Source organism: Eleginops maclovinus, chromosome 11 (assembly GCF_036324505.1).
Source record: "Eleginops maclovinus isolate JMC-PN-2008 ecotype Puerto Natales chromosome 11, JC_Emac_rtc_rv5, whole genome shotgun sequence".
Taxonomy (NCBI): domain Eukaryota; kingdom Metazoa; phylum Chordata; class Actinopteri; order Perciformes; family Eleginopidae; genus Eleginops; species Eleginops maclovinus.
In genome coordinates, this window is record NC_086359.1 from 8,316,064 (window position 1) to 8,334,270 (window position 18,207).

The following is an 18,207-nucleotide window of genomic DNA, read 5'->3' on the forward strand; positions in this document are numbered from 1 at the left end:
ACAGCTGAAGCTCTTATCACGTCACTATGGACAACATTTACATGGAAACTGTTTATATTATAAAGATAGATGCACGGAATCAGAGACAGCTTTCTCTCAGTCCAGGTGTCAGACATCATTGCATCAGCTTTACTTCAGACTGGCTCTCCAGAGTGGACCGTGGTAAAGATGTGCTGTTTGAAGCTGATAATGTTTGAAGTAATGCAGACACAGCAGGAACAGCCTAGCAGCAGTCGCTAGCGTGTGCTTTGGAAGTAAAACCTTGAAAAGGGAACTAACTGAAGTTTGCATTCACAGTGATCAGTAAAGATTTGGTCTTTAGCATATGTGGACGAATGCAACATTTTTACATAAACCATATTTTTCACATCAGCTCTTTCTGTTTTTACACTGGGAACTTTGCCTTATTTGCATGGCCTTAAGGAATCAGATACATTAATACTTTATCTCATAGCATCCATTACAGTGGAATAAATTACAAATGTTGCCATCATCCTGGAGGATATTTTCATGGATGCTAATGGATGTGCTAGCCAATAGATATGAGCCAAGGGAAACGTAGCTGCAACTGCAATGAAGTATGGAATTCTGAATGATGAGATTGTGTTTAGTTCCAAATGCGTCACGTCTGCAAAATATATATCTATTATGCACAAGGCAGATGAGTGACTGAAATACAAAATACCGATCACAAGATCTAGACAAACTAGTGAGGAAAGTTAAATAGCAAACACATTTGTCCTTCAGTAAGGTTTCAAAAGGCCAATAAGCTACTTCACATCCAGTCCCTTTAAATAATATAACACTTTCAAATAAAACAAATCACTATACAAGTATTAGATTTTGTGCAAACAGTAAGTGTGGAATTTTATCAAGATAATTTATGAGGATGTCAAATGTCAAATTCCTACCCAAAACTGGACAATATGCTATGAAAAGGTCATATCAACCCAATCTCAATTTCAAATATCACAGCGTGCACTCACAGCTTTGAGAGCTCATACCAAACAGAGAAGAAAAAAAAACCTTGGATTTCAAGTGGATTGCAAGATTAAGATTAAAAAAAGAATGTCAAGTACTCTTGCAAAGTCAAAAATGATATCACGAAGAGAAATAACTCTGTGGGGAGGGGTAAAAGTGGTGAAAGGGTACTAAAGAACAAATACAGACAGAGCGTAAATCATCAATATTAAGTGTGGAGGCAAAATAAATCCCAGTGCAGATCCAGTCCTTCGGCCAAGCAAGTATATTAAGTCAAGAGCTTATTGTACAAACTAAAACATATGTAATCAGAAAGTAAAGAATGACACATAACAGCAATGGCAACTTAGGACTCAATTAGTTCATTCATTTTTAGTGAGAATGAACTAAAGATCTTCACATGGAAACACAAACAAACACACATTCTAAGCGATGGCTGTCTGGATCCATATTTTAGCTTCATTACAGGAGCGTGCTTCTCTGCATTCAAATTCAGTTTTCAAACGTAATTGTTTTCCTGGAACCAGAGCCTGAATGTATCCGGAGCTGTGTGGGGATTGAGGGAGGGAGGGGAGCAGTGTGGATGATGTGGAGAAGAGGTGGGGGGGGGTAAAACAATGAGTCACCACTGCCAATTGTTGGCTGCCAAACCTCTTCCTCCACCTCCATCCACCAGCATCTCTGAGTGTGAAAGTGCTGGCAGGAGAGGTGATGCAACACCTTGCATGAGGTTACAGGGCGTCGATCCAGGAATCGTACTGATACTGCAGAGAAACTAAAAGGAAAGGCTAAAATCAGTTTATTATTTGATCATCTTCTTTATGTTGAAGATAATCAGGGCAACGGAAAGTAGCAACTTACAGTATGGCCAAAAACCTGCAAAACTAATGCTAGAAAAACTTTTTGTAGGAAGCTTGCACATTAAGCTGTGATACCTGATTAGCATTAGCAACTTAGCATTGTCATTAGCGCTCTGCAGTATCGATATTGTGTTATTATGACATTGGATATGCCTTGGATTTTGGATATCCCAACATGACGAAGTGTTGTCTTTTCTTGGTTTTAAAGTGATGTCATCTTCTGAACATGTTGTACTCGTTCCAGCTGATGTATTTCCTACCTTTCAATAGGCAGTTAATCATAAATGGACAAAAAGCTCTTTGCCTAAAAGGTAGATTGTTGCAAGTAGGATTGTGATCAAGTTATTTACTCAAAAATAATATATTTGATATGCTCCACACAGTCCAGCTGTAGCTCTCATTGTGAGCTTGTTGGAATGTGACTATCAGCATTTTGCTTGAAGCACTGGTGTGCGCCAAGTACAAATCCTCTATTGTGGCGTATTTGAGGTGAAATATAAACTGTTTAGCTTTCTTCACTTGCATTACACAACTACATGATTCAGTGAAGGCCAATGCACTGCACACTACCGGTTTAAGTGTTGGAGTTTTTCTCTCAAATTTCACCTGTAATTTCCTGCCTCACAAGTAGCCAGTCAATCAGAAGCTACCTTTGAATTTTAAAACTGACGTAGTCAATGGCTAAAAGACCGGGTAAGGTTTATTAGTTGCACAGAACGTCTATTTTAGTAGTCGATACTCCTCAATGACATTCAAAGCTCTCACCAAATGTGTTTTTTTAAGGAATTCACAATAAATTAGGAAACTGTTTTTATTTCCCTTACTGACATAAACATCACTTTATTGTGAGTGCTAGACTAATGCTGCTGCAGTGCTAGACAGGCAGTATCACTTACACAGGAAAAAAGACAAAATAAAGCAGCATATTGAGCAGGTCTATTTAACTAGTTTTTTTTTAGGAGTATTCAAATTATTACTAAGGCTTTTCTCTTATCGAGCTGTTACCTTATAAAAAGTCCCCTTCTGAGAGCCTCAAAATCCTTGTTTAACCCTCCCCTTCATCTACTGCTCTCAGTCATTACTGGAGTGGATTTATTAGATGAAATTCTTTAGGGATCGTTGCTCTCATCTGCATTCACCAGATAAAGTATTTTTCATGGAGAGAACATGCAGTCCTGATACACGGTTCACTCAGGGAAGAATACAGATGAAGCAATAACAAACTAAAGTAGAAAATGTTTTGGTTTGATAGCGAGTCTATATCTAGTAACCAGCATATTGTGGTGTAAAATGACACTGTTTGTCATACTGCAAGGGGTGTATGGGCATCTATCCTATCTATCCTGCCTAAGGACTAAAATAACATTAAGGGAAGCACATGAATACTGAAATTACACACACACAAACACACCACGAAGTTTGCAACCTTCGTCCAGCAGCGTGCAGCGTGATGAATAGCTACACAGTGAGCTATACTTCACAGTGGAGCAATGGGTGTGTGTGTCTGTGTGTGTGTGTTTTAGGAGCCATTGGAGAAAGGCAAAGTAGGCCAGCATGAATATAAAATCACCCCTGCCAGGCAATGATGTGGGCTACAGAAAGAAGGGAGCAGTGTGGGTTTTTTGTGTGAATTTTGTATGCGTGTGTTGGTGTGAATGTGCTTGCTGCCAGAGAAAATGTGCAGATGAAGGTGTAGGAGACGAAAGCAAGGGTTCTCAGGAACACTCGTTTATCAACTCTCACTGGGATGTTGGGGCACACACTCACCAGCACACAAACACCAGGTAATACAAACAAAGCAGCTTGTTTTAAAGTGGAGATTAGTGCATTGTCGGAATACCAGACTGAAACACACACACACACACACACACACACACACACACACACACACACACACACACACACACACACACACACACACACACACACACACACACACACACACACACACACACACACACACACACACACACACACACACACACACACACACACACACACACACACACACACACACACACACACACACACACACACACAGCTACAGCTACAAAACCATGTTTCAAAAGCGTGTTTGATCCGAATGTGCCGTTAGAACATTCTATAGAAATGACACCCACAACCCCCTCCAAACAATCACACACACACATTTCATTTTAGGAAAAAAAAAAACACAAAAGAGCCAGACACAATAGGATGAACCAGCGAGACACAATAGTGTGGAAATAAGGAGCATAAGGTAGAAAAAAACGAGAATAATTAAGAGCACAAGCTTCCAGTAGCCCTTGAATGAATATTAATAATTGATTAGGCCTGCTAAAATAACAAAGAATGTATCAAATAAAACTTTTAGAACCAAACATTTTTTGATTACTATGGCTTTCATTCAGTAAAAAACAAACACTGTAAATGTTCACTGTTTAAACAGAGTAAACACAGACATTACTTCAGGCTTGAGTCACAATATCTTTGAATTCTTTATTGGGGGGGGTAAATGAATAGAATAACAATATGTTATGCTTAGTTTTGTTTTCGTTACACAAACAGGTCTTGTCCAAACCGGGTAACAGGGGCGCTGCGGCCTCATACTCTCGGAGCGTGCGCCCTCATACCAAAATGCAGATTTTTCCACGTAAAATGTTGAAGTGATGCCAGAAAACAATATTTCTGTTCGTCAAAAACGGTATAAGTGCTCCAAAAATATGAAAATAGTGTCAAAAAGACCGTCAGACAGCATAGACTGCTTTGTTTGTACGCAACTCAGACGTTGCGTTGTTGTTTATGTCCGCGGCGCCATCTTATTTACGGGCGTCATGTTCTCACTAGAAATGATATATCTTCCTCATACTATATTTTCTAGAAAAAACCCCTGTATAGCCCTTTATAATCAACCCTATTATTGACAAGTCTTTGAATCTTTTGTGTTACTTTAATTTTGAATATAGAGTACAAATCCTCACCACCTGAAGACCTTACAGACAGTGTCTATAAAAAATATCCAGGCATTTTTCAGTGTAAAATAATAAATCCAAATCCAGTGGACAAAGTACAATTATTACAATGCATGTTTAATTCATAAAATCCACTCTTGCAGCAGACAAGTAAAATGTATTTATTATAGATTTCTAACGTCTGAAGGGCTTCCCTGCATCAATGCAAACTAAATTGTTGCAGCACTTAGCAAAGACCATTTAATATCTGCTGCATGTCAAAGACAAAAACACAAAATATGTGTATGACAACGAAGAGCTTTAAAAGCCATCACAGCTACACCACTATTTAAGATGAAATAGCCAGCTTTCCTTCAATCATCTCCCTGCGTCCTCCTCTTCAACCCTACCCTCAGAATAGTGTGTATGGCTCCAGTATGCTAGACATATATATGGTTAACAGACTATAGACTCCCTCCAGGCTTTTCTCGGCTTGAAAAGTGGTAAAGATGAGTGGAAGTGAATGGAGAAAAGGAACGGGAGAGGAATGGCGCTGCAGACAGCTCCATTACCTCTTCACAATAGGGATCATCCACATTCATACACCAGTCGCTTCACCCGACCAGGGATTCAGGGAGCGAGGGACAAGATTACACCGAGGGGTTAGGGAGATGGATGTGCTTGGAGGAGGTAAAGAATGGAGAGACAAAGGAAGCGAAGGAGAACTCACAAAAGGTGTCGTTAAGCAAGGATGGTACATTTTCTTCTGTGTTCTCCCGAATCCCAGAAGGTGCTTTCACACAAAAAAAAAACGATGTGGCTTATCCCTGTAAAAAAAACTCCCAGCATCTGGAAATAGCAGCTAACAAGGGATGAGGAGGAATTTAGAGAAGAGGAGCAGAATTCAGGTTCTGTAAGACGGGAAAATTTCTTAGCCTAGTTGCTAAAAATTAGACTTAAACACAAATGGTGTCATGATTTAAGCTACAACCTGAAATGGAAATCAAAATAAAGCGAGGAAGAATCAGCATCACGCCTTAAAAAGGTTCATTTGGCTCTGAAGTAGGTCATTATGGAGGATCTCGTTAGTAAGAGGATTGGGAGCAACAGGGTCTGCTGTGTTAGGGATAACTCTGTTTTTACATTTTGAATTGGTTATCTTCTATCCTCCTATAAGTGGACATGTTTCTAGATTTGTTCATGCCTCAGAGCGTGGACTGCTCTCTTTGACAGGGATGCTAACAAGCCAGAGTTTAATCCTACAGTGCACAAGTGACAAGAGGCTGATTTTGAAAAATCGCCAATTAAAACAAAAAAATGTCAAGGTAGTCCTTAACAGGCTTTGTGCTTTATGTAAAAAGTGTGCAAGCACTCCATTTACACAGGCCTATGGGCACCAGGAGCAGAGGAGAGGGGAAGAGCATTGATACACGCAGCGTGATGAGGCTCCACAGGGTGGCCGGAACTCATCAGCCCCCCACAGGACACCATACAGCTGGACCTACTGCTGCACTCCCGAAGAAAAGAGGACATGAAGGACAATCACAAGCTTTCCAATTTTCCCCTCTGAAACTTTCATTTCAGTCCCTTTAGTTTACCATCTTACTTCCTCTCTCAGGAAGATGAGCTGCCTCTCCAAATCTCTTTTCTCGTTTCTACCTCCCTGTTTCTCTCTGGCTCAGGCAGGGGTCAGGACAACCCTGCTGCGTGATAGATAGCAAAGTCATTCATGACCTTGCAGTGGAGGCCACTCCCTCTGTCCTCTACCTCTTCAACAGCATATATGTTTACGTGTGTGAGACAGAAGGAGAAACACACACGGAGTGTATGTTCATGCCATTAAAGTGACATCCTATATTTTTCTGTTAGTTTCTTTGGTCAGCACCAGCACAGTTGTTTTGGTTAGCTAACGCTGCACTCTGGCTGGAGCCCCCGGGCACAAAGTGACTAAGCTTCTCTGCAGCAATAGGGCAGCTAATCTTCCCCCAAAAATAAGCCCCAAAAGCATCTTACAGAGGCCTGCAAAACATTTGGTAAAGACACAAATGAATCCTCTTTCTGAAACATTTTTTTGTCTTAAAATTGAAGGGCTTCTCTAAATACTTTCCTTTTCTTTGCTGCAGCGTCAGCCTGAGGCTAATGTTCCCTTCCCTTCATGAATACAGGGGGATTCACTAGCAGCTCTGTTGTACAGAAGAGGGAGTAAAACTAATATTACATATAGAGCTGGTGAGGTAGATTAATTGCAATAACTGCAACTTTTTTGATAACTGTTTTACAAGTTACAGTAATCATTTACATAAAACCCTCCCTTGTTTTAGCTCTTTCCAAAGCTTTTACACTGTGTTATATGACAGTAAAATAAATATGATGGGTAGGACGGTAGGATACTTAAACAGTCTCATTTAAGAACTAGTGATGCACAGTTTTTGATGGACACTCTACTGCTACACGATTAATCAAATGTTAGTTGCCCTGCATAATAATAGCCCTACATCGTCTTCTAACTTTGTTCAGGTTATCAGGTTACCATCATTTATTTCCATGATCTCGACAAGCCTCTACACACCATTCCAAACTGTCCACTAATAAGAATCAGATGTGGCAATTACTCCCAGTAATACAACACTCTTAAAAGGTGTTTTTTAACCCCAGCACAAAAGGATGACCAACAACATCCTGTTTGCATAGCGGCAGTTCCTTTCAGAGACACTGCAGAGCTGCTGTGTGACATACAGCCTGTCATCTCCAACAAAGTCTCATTTATTGATGGCAGTAATACAAAAACCATGACCACAATTCATTAAACAATGCTTACATAGCAACTTCAATTGTAAGCAACAGTACTACCCAGCATGTACTCAATGTTCCATAATGAAAAACCGTTGAAGTTAAACGTTATAAAACTGCAATTTTCCCCAAAACAAAATGTTTTTTGCAAAAGATAACCAAATGTCGCTGCTACACATGATTTATTACACCATTTAAGTCTATTGGTGCATTTGCATGGCTATGTGAGCACAAAATGACGCATTGTTATCCTCTGCATGGCCATGAAAGCAGATGACAGTTCTGCAGGGAAATGATCAGCCTCTGCCTGGACTGTGCAGCCACAGCGCAGTCGAGGAAAACACTGAAGCTAAATGATGCACCAGGGGTTCAAAACACCCCAGGGCAACACACATGTCACATAATAAGATTTGAAATGAAGTGTACTATTCCTTCAGAAATCTGTGAGGTATTGATCAGCATGCCACTGTGTGTCACTGCACTTCAGGTAGAGTCAAGCAGTGAAAAACACAAAACACTGAGTCACATGTTTTTTTAATGCTAACCTAGTTTTTTCTTCCTCATTTTCATTTTAGCCTTCAAAACAGAGACACATAGTTATGCCAATGTATGCCTGTGTGTGTCTGCAGTTGTGTCTGAATGTCAACACATGAACATCTGAGTGGGTGGATGTGGGTTTTTTTTGGTCTGCGTGTGTCAGACTGCTGGCTGTGCTCTCGGCATCAGGTGACCTTGGTGATTGTAGGGTGTGTGGACAAAAATAATTAGATGTTTGCAAACAGACTATCGATGAGATCGCTAAAGGGGGCTCAGGTGGAGCTTGACATTGCCAGAAGACATTGCATCTAACCAATAAGGAAGGTGAAAGCAAAAAACAGGAATGGGGACCAAGAGTTAGACAGAGTGTCACCAACCTTTTTCTATCTAGACAAGCTCTCCATTTTGATCCCAAAAAAAGCTTAACAACTAAATAAAGCTGTCTATAAATAAGCACAGCTGGTGCCGCACTAAGGCAAGACTGACAGTACTGCCTCTATGCATTTTTGAAAATATATTTCTCAATTCTTCAAATAAAGATATGATGGTACAGTTCAGCTGGATCACATGCCAACCCTCTCCCCCTTCTGTCGACAAGTATTTCTCCTTACCTGACTCCCTCAAATATATAACATCACAACATGTCAAAGCAAATAACCACAACCTGGTGTGGAAGTGGTGGAACATTAACTAAAAATGTGAGGTTTCAATATACAGAACAGCCAGTGCAGGGTGGAAAGCAGTGACTTATAAGTGGATGATACAACAAGTAAATTCATCCAACAGGATCGATGTATTCCTATTGAATGTCATCAATTATATCAGTGGAATTTGGAAAACTGGATATTTTAGGTGCAAAGTTCAAAGAAAGAATAGAAGAAAATCAGTTTTGTTTTGCTCTCCAGTCCGGTTTATCATCTAATGACCCCTCAGATTGATAATTTATGGACCCAATAGGCTTTAAATACATCTTAATACTTCAATGCAGAGTGACACATTTTAACAGGGAAAAACACAACGAATGAGAGGCTCAATATAACAGATACATCCATGGTGGATTTACTCAATAGTTTGATGAGTGCAAGGATGTCAGGCATAAGCTATGGCCTTCAGAGACACCAGATCTCAACCCAGCTGAACATTTATGGGAGATTTTGTAGTCATATCCAATGTGCTTTTCACGCAAATGAAGGGAATATCATCCCTTCAGTAGGGATGCAGAGACTCGAATGAGCAAGGTGCATTAAAACTCGTGGCGGCTTATCACCTAAGACACCAGATTATACATAAACCAGGCTAATTCACAGATGATCTCACTCAAAGTTTGGCTCTTACCGATTTAAATCTCAGTATTCCAAAAGAGGTGTTTATCATGTGGTTGCAGTTTAATACTAGAGATCTTCAAGCCATAAGATATGAGCTCATATTGGGGGCTGGGAGAGACAAAGAAAGAGCGGGAGAGATATAGAGAGAAACGCTGTGACAGAAGTCCGGAAGTGGAAAGCAACACCAGGTGGTCGAGCGTCTGGAGGCAGGCAGTCAAAGAGCATTGTTGCCTTGACAACTGTGATGCCTTGTTGATGGTAATAACTGAGCACCTAGCCACAAGCAGCCCACACACATACAATGTAAGTGTTTCTATATTGCATGTGTGCAAGGCGGGTTCCATCTTCAACATGCTCTATGTTATTGGCAGCAGTGATCAGTGTTTCCACTGTATCAGCATCAGTACAGCCAGTGTTCTGGGTCGAGTTGATTATTATTGTCTTCTCTCTCCTCTTTCTCGCTTTCTTTCTAGAGACAGTACAGTTTATCACTCGCCAAAAGGCCGGCATCATGTCGTATAGAAAATGGAGCATATCTGATTCAGCCGACAAGCCATCTGTTCACCCAAGCCGCAGTGGGATCTGATCAATACAGCCACAGTGGACGGTGAATGTGGCTGCTGTGGTCTCCCACATTGACTGGAATAATGGATCAGCTTTAGGGTCACAGTGGACTCATTGTACCAGCAGCATGACCACTGAGGTTCCTGGCTCCACACCTCTTTGTTTCAACTCTTTTAATTAAGGAGCTGGGCAATAGAATTCCCTAACAGGCTTAGCTATTGGCAGTGTCGCAACTTCAACTGATTGTACAATTCAGGATTTAGCAAGTAAAGCTTTGTATGGACAACACATAGTGCTTTAATTTGTCAGGGTGTCAGGCCTTTGTGTGTTAATGCATCAGACCAGCATTCATAAATAAAGTGTGGGTCTATCGCAGGTACTTATGTAAAAGGGGGTGCATTTCAGTTGAACGCTCTGATGAGCTTTCACTGATCTGATGTGGACCAATCCAGAGTCCTTTTCTCTTCCGCTGCATCAGCTGGTGATTTCTGAGCACATAGCCACTGCAGCATCCTACCACCTCATCCTCCTCCACTCTCGCTCTTCTCCTCCTCCCCCACCCTCCCTCAACCCCCTCTCCTCCTCCGCCTCCTCCTCTCCACCTGCTTTTAAATGCATGGCGCTGCCCTGCCAGGACGGTCTATGCAGGCAGCATCTCCCTTCTCAGCTCCTCCAGAGTGAAGGAGGACGCAGAGGAACAGGATGGATGGTTATCAGCCTGTGTGCAGCCAGGGGGGTTGTAAGGGAAGGACACAAGGTCGGAGTGAGCCAGCAAAGCACCCCTGCTCTTCTGTGTAGTACCAATAATCGATTGGGAGATGAGAGGCTACCTGAATCTGGACTCTCTAGTCTGACTGAGAGGAAATGGTTTAGCCCAGATGTAGGCTGTCCTGCCACGAGCATCCATTGAGTAAATAGGCCACTGGCTACGAGAATCCCTGAAATAGTTAGCCTCCAGAAAGCACTGCACTGAAATCAGGTGATCAATTACATCTACATTATTCTACTTCTTCTTCAAAAGAGAATGAACACTGATCATAGCCCCCCTCCTCATGGCAGATATTTAACATCATGCAGTGCACGCCATTCCCTGATGCATGGAGGAGGAAAACAGCTTGGCATCATCCAGCACACACGTCCTATATCCTCCTAAAGCATTAGTCCTCCAGACCTAGGTCTGCTGTACATTTTCCTCCTCTGTTTCGTAACAGGAAACACCAGTCATGTTAAAACCCCCAGCTGGATTAAATCCTCTCATGTGTAGGGTAGGCCCAACATCGCAGACACTACCTCGGATGGAGGGGCAAAGATAGAAGTGGGTGGCAACGTTCATATCTGATCCATAAATAAAACGATCGCTGTTGGAGGCACAGCAATATAAAGCACTGCCCGTCTCACAGCTACCTATACATAACTGCTTTGCGCACAGGATGCAGGGGCCTGCCTTCAACAATAGGCCTATGCATAATTTTAAGCCATTCTCATGCACACATATGTCGATGGATAGCATAATGCTAGTCGGCCTTTGTCCGGTATGGATTGATTTTGTATCGGAGCTCGATAAAACGTCATGATTTCGCTCTTTAGTTAAATAAAATAATTCAGTTTGTCTCGATGTTGTGCGCAACGTTGTAACGATTCGCCGTTTGTTACAACCTGCCTATGCATCACTTCAGGGTACATATCGGGGTCAGGAGAATAGCCTGCATACACTTTCCCCCATTCACTACTTTGACTGCAAATGTGTTTAGCTCGTTGCACGGCAAACGGGTCATTTAGTCAACAATGGCTGGATATTAAACTACCCTTCATGCCTTGGTGGGGTCACATGCTTCATTCAGCTCCGCCGGGTTTTACAATAATACAGCTTCAGCCTATTTATCCTCCAACACACAGACTTATGTATGCATCTTTTTATCTGCGGAAAAGAGAAACCCAACATTCATCCCCGAACAAACAAATGACATCATCTTCTGAAAGCCACACAACCAGGGGAGTGAAGCAATCGTAAATAAAACATAGCGGGTTAGGACACCGTGATTCCTCTGTGCTCTATGGCTGCCTTTCTGTGTTTTCTTACAGTTTGATGTTGTTTCCACTCACCAGGTTCAGAACTGTCTCCACGATGTCCCTGTTGCTAACCTCCCCGACCTGGATCAGGCCCACCAACACGGCGAATTTCATCTGGATATTCCTGATCGGGACAGCGGGGTTGATCACCCCGGCCGGGAGGACCATGGAGCCGGCTGAAGACACCATCCTTTCCCCGGTGGCGCCGGAGCCAGCGCCCGCGGCGAACTGCTGCTGCTGCGGCGTCTGCACGGAGGAGCCCGGCGGAGGATGGGAGTCTGTGTCTGTGAGCGAAGAAGCAGAGCCCGGTGGTACTGAAACCGGCTTCTCGCTCGACATTTCCCCTTGGAAACAGGGAGGAGAGGAGCGGTCGCCGCTGTCTCTCACACCTGCTCTACCAGAGTCTGCTGCTGCAAAAAAAACATCCACTGCGCAGGAAAAACAAAAGGAGCGCGGCGTTAAAAAAAACCCTCTGATTTCACCCTATCCTCCTGAAAATGTGTAGGGATTCATAAGGCTGGAAAAAGGGATGGAGGTTTGAAAGAATGGTAGCCTACGCTTCTTGCTTCTTTCTCTCTCCTCTCTCTCTCTCTGTCTCTCTCTCATTGGCAGGTTGCAGTCAGTGCGGTCGTCGAGGAGAGATCGCCATGTTGACGCCCCCTGTCTGCGGCAGCGCGCTGTAGCCACACATGCGCACTGGGGAACTTTCTGGTAGGGTGCTAAAGCAGAATAACATGGAGCCATCCACGCATGGTTTCATACAGAGCAAGGCACCACCTCAACAACTGGGTGTTTTTATTTGTTTTTTAAATCGTGTGTGTGTGTGTGTGTGTGTGTGTGTGTGTGTGTGTGTGTGTGTGTGTGTGTGTGTGTGTGTGTGTGTGTGTGTGTGTGTGTGTGTGTGTGTGTGTGTGTGTGTGTGTGTGTGTGTGATTTGCTCTGGAGATTTGAATCTAGAATAGTGAAAAACCTGAAAACAGAAAAAGATAAATTACAGCAAAACATACTTTTTTCTTTACAGACATTCAGACTGCAGTTTAGGAAGTTTGGCTTTAAACAGAGGCTGTTTTTTAAATTCAGAAGCCATCTATCTGTCCTACTTCTCACTGTCTCTCGTTTAACTCTGGTACCTCTGTTTCCTCATTAAGCAGCACATACGCTCTCCTGACACTCATCTCAGGAGAACTGTTGTGTGCTTTCTCACCTCTCCTCTTATTTTTCCAATGTCCTCACCTCGCTTCTCTATTCTCTGCAGTCATTTTCACTTTTTGTACACACCTTCACCACCTCTGTTCTTCACCCTCCTCATGACCCTTATTATCAATGGTATTGAGTCAATTTCATAAGCAAAGAAGAGAAAGGCAAAAATAATAAAGAGATATAGGCAGTGGAGGCTTTATAGATTATAAAAATGACAGATTAGCATCATGTTTCTCCTAAAAAGAAGACCATCCAACCCTCTCGTAAAAAATGCAATCACGGGTACCATAGACATATCACTGGTCATAAATCTCAAGGCAGAGTGATAGACTGAGTCCAGAAGTTAAAGATGAGGCGTCCCAATAACTCACATTGTAATCCAACATTTGACAGAAAAACTGCCCCAACATCCCTGGTCCTACAACTCTTTTTTTAAAACACTAATGTAGAATATATTTGTATGGCAGGAACGCACTTTGAGCCAAATGTGGTTTCCTTCACCCTAAAAACGAGCAACACACACTGACAAAAGTATAAGCTTAACTTTTCTGGATGCCTTCTTTAATTTTTTGTAATCTCATCCAAGGCTAGTTGACTCAAATGTCCAGCAGTTGTCTGTCATACACACATGCTCCCTCACACACCTACAGTATCCCCCGCCGCCTGCACAGACCGAGGCTACTGGTTCACTACCTGTATAAGCCTGTTTCACACTCCATGTGTTCTTTCAACAGGACACAGCTGCTGGCTAGGATTCCCATTAGCAAAGGGACTTTAGAGGCTGATTCGTCTGTCTGAGTGTATTTTCATATGGGCAGTGATGCCAGTCTCTTTGATGTCTCGCTTCCCATTTTTTCTTGAGATGCTGACCGTTGGCAGGGGGAGAGAGAGTGGGGGTGACATGGAAGTCCCACTTTCTGGCTGTGTGTGAGCAATTCACATTTGGCACAGGTGCACATGTGAGATTATTTGAGGATCTTACAGATGAGCAGAGGCCATATCTTTCATTCATTTTAACTTAAACACAACCTTCAGCACAAAGGAAATGAAGGAGACAATCATACATGCACTCTGTCATATGCACATAACACTTGCATCTGTTACACACTCACACTCATAGAAGCAATTCCAAACCGACACATGCTATCTTGGTCTCTGTTGTGCACATGTGGGTTCACACACACACACACACACACACGCGCACAACCACAATGGCACTCTCACACACAAACACACTCCCCTTTGTTTTCAGACAAAGGCCTGCTCCTGCAGCTTTGTCATGATTCCACAAAAGACTTCTTTAGCAGAAAGAGAGGTCTTAACCGGGATCTGGCTGGTGATTGGGTAAAAGATCTAACATTGTTCTATTCTTACCCCTCCCTCACCTTCAGTAGAGGTGCAGTACTTGTGGGCAGGCAGTCATTTTCCTCTCTGTTTCGCTGCACTTTTGTAGAGATGTGTGGAGGTAGAGCCCGTGCCATGTGTGGGCTGATGATCAGAGTGCCGGAGCTTCAGAAGGGACCGGGACTCAGTGAGGATCAGGCAGGGAGAGAGCAGCAAAGAGAGAGCAGCAGAGGTGGTGTCTGCCAGAGAGGGTTTGATCAGTGCATACTGGAGAAAAAGCAGTTTATTTCATGGCAAAAAAAAAAATCTGAGTCGTGGTTTTGGTTGGATTTGGTTTGACAAGTATCTTCTGTCAGCTGTTATCATTTAAATTACAGATCTAATGATGCATTCATGGCCTGGATAAAAATGACATCACAGTTGTTATGAGTAGGGTATCAGAATAAAGGTATGTTACAATTCTGCTTCCAGTTCTCTGTTTCTGCTATTCAAACATTAAAAAGCAGACCTGTTGATGTATAGAAGGCTGACCTCAGACAATCATACAAACACAGGTTATAACTTCCTGTTTTCCCAGACAGATGTTAGTCATCATCAAGATTGCTGTGCGTGGGTTTGTATCCATGTGCATTTCTGTGTGTCCGTGTTTGTGTGTTACAAGACAGAGACTGACAGAGATAGAAAGAAACAGTACAGAGCCGGTATAACAGAAAAGCCTGCTGTGTATTCACTTGCAATGTGTAAAATTAAGCAGCTATTTCATTTAGTGAACAAAGAGATTTTCTACAAAAAGAAAAACTTGATCAAAACAGCACTGAGTTGAATTTGGTTGAATTAAATGCTTAACATACCAAATTAGAATTGACCAATTATCATTGATTTTTTCTAATATTTATTTTCAGGCATATTTTCAGCCTTTGAAAAATGCTCTCTTTCCCAACAGGCAGAATGGATTTTTTTTCGTTGGCTTCACATTTTCTTGACCTTTACTGTCTGTATATTGAAGCGAGGCAATAAAAAATGTGCAGAGATCAAAACTACTGCAATCCTGAAAGCTATTGAATCAACATGACTACAAAAAAATGTTCAAAATATCTCCATGTTAACAGTTCTTTCCCCATCCACTTTTTGACTAAAATCATTAATGTCCACACTCTCAGGGCATTAAGAGGCTCCTTTACTGAGATCCTCCGCAATCTTGGGACTAAATGCTTTCAACAAACAGGTCATATTCCCTGTCGCATTCACTTGGTTACTCTTATACTGGAAGAATTGCTAAAGACAATCCTCAAAGGACACTAGCTTATTAAAGTTTAAAAGCTAAAAAGAGTGCCTCTGCATCGGTCTGAAGAAAAAAGCGCAAGAGAAATAAAAAAAACGTCATCCTGCTAAAATCTCATAACCTCAATATTGGTCATTGTCATGGTTTAAGGATTACACACTTCTCTAAGAGTTAAGAAGATTAGACAATCTTTGCTCTTATGAATCCCTTTCAAAGCCCCTCTGGATGAACTCAGAAGTGTGCAGTGATGAAGGTTTAAACAAGCCTCTTTTACTTCTTCATCAAGGAAAATTTGCATAGATAAGGGAAAAGAAGGAACAAAATGTCCAGATAGGAAATATTTTAAAAAGATAGACTCTCCGTAACCTCATTTTCATTATCCAAAATGGCGAGGCAGTGGTTCGTTGTAACACTGTCTTCAGTTTAGAAGACTGTCACCAGAGATGAAGGAGCCAGTTGTTTGACAGGGGTCACAACCTGGGATCAAGGTCTCGGCTCTTTGACTGCGCAGAAATGCAGGGCTTCTGACATCTGAGTGGCCATGAATACCCCAGCTGAAAAGAAAAAGGCACCTCAAATCTCATGTACCGTTCAGTGTTTGGCCCTGATGGCTATTGAGTTTGTAAGGCCAGCTTTGAAAATGTATACACTAGAGAACATTGAGCAATAAACAATCACATCTTGTTAGCTGCATCGGCCTTTCTATTGTCAGAAAACATGACAATGATTCAGTATGGCTCAATCTCTTCAACCCAAAGACCCTCAACCCCCTGATGAGTCAATTATGATGCAGCCAAGCATTATTCCAACCTTCAGAACTTCATATTGAAATTCTACTCAAGATTTCCAAAGATATCAAATATGTCACATTGAATTACTGCATAACCATATGGACAACACAACCAGAATTTACGATGAGTTGTTTTAGACATTTTAATCAATACAAAAGTGTGACCGCTTTAGAGGCAGTGGAATAAAGTTGTTCTTCGCAGCTATTATTGTCAAACAGTATACAAAAATGTGTTTCATATTCCAAGTAATGTTAAGGTTGTTAGTGAATTAAAAAAGGGACAGAGTTAAAGCACACACGCATTGTAGTGTATGGTATCAAGAGAACCATACATTGTTTGTAAGAAGTGGACGTAGTTTTGGGACTAAGACTTTGAGGCCATAAGTTTGTCATGTTGTCATCTTGTTTTTTTCGAACACTCAGTGACACAGAGGGGAGGAGTAAAGTACATCTGAACAAGATATTTTTAGGCGACTTAAATATTTAAAATCATACTTTTGTGAAAGGGTTGAGTTGTAAGACAAAATCACTCTCAGCACCCCGATCCGACACTGTTGTAGCAACCTGTCAATCACAAATTATCACAAGCATACCGTGCTTTATCGTCTCTTTCACTATAAATGGGACCATAATTACCAAAATGAACCTCCTGCTGTATTAAAGAAGACTTAAAACTAGCAATTGAGACAATGAACTCATTAGAAACATGTTTACTGTGGAATTAATCAAGTGAGGAGTAGGGACAGCTTCTCATAGACTTTATCCAATCCACTTTCTATTGTAACCACTAGAGTTGCCACCAGGTGGCCAATAAGAGCAAGAAGCAACTTAAGGGACTTCTGCATTCTGAGGTCACTTTTCAGATACAGAGGTTGCCTCCTTGTCAGGACACTGTAGATATGTCAGTGTGTAGTCATTTTAAACTAGCTGTTTAACAAAGGGAAGCATTTAGCAGCCAAAGCGCGAGATACAGTATTTCCCTCAGGAATGGGTGGAGACAGAGCTAAAAGAGAATGAATATTGGACTCATTCATCAGGTGACGAGACACAAACTCCAACTGAATGATAAATAAATAGCACATTCTGAAAGTTCCCAGCAACACTCAGCCTCACACTGTGCCTTTCATGTACCCATTGAACAGCACAATTCAGTCACAGAAATAAGTGTCAGATTTACTGAGCAGAAAATACCTGGAGTGCCATTAAAACCTATTTTTACTGTTCTTAAGGTTTTGTTATTTCTCAAAGCCAGATTTTAGCTTGAACCAAAAAAAAATGTTTTCGATCAGTTTTCAAGTATGTGCAAATTCATTCAGAAATATGTGTTGCTTGAGCAAATACATATAAACCTTTTAGATACCTGGATTTGTAGGTCAACAGACAAAACCTGTTTTCAAACAGATGTGAAGAGGATCATATACAGTACATTCTGAACGGCAGTAAGTTGCTTTTTAACGAGAGCTGTGTAAAGATTATTGACCAAAATGTTATGTTAGGAGTATTTTCAATGTTATGTTTTTTGTACAGGTATACT

The 18,207-nt window shown here is 41.6% G+C and overlaps 1 protein-coding gene across 1 annotated transcript in view; it reads right to left on the reverse strand.

Moving 5' to 3' along the window:
• The window catches only part of nbeaa (neurobeachin a), an 81,278-nt gene extending 68,882 nt beyond the window's left edge, over positions 1-12,396 (reverse strand). Inside the window, 1 exon segment of the mRNA XM_063896038.1 lies at positions 12,091-12,396. Within this exon segment, the coding sequence (XP_063752108.1) occupies positions 12,091-12,396 (306 nt within the window).
• Between the last annotated feature and the right edge of the window lie 5,811 nt (positions 12,397-18,207).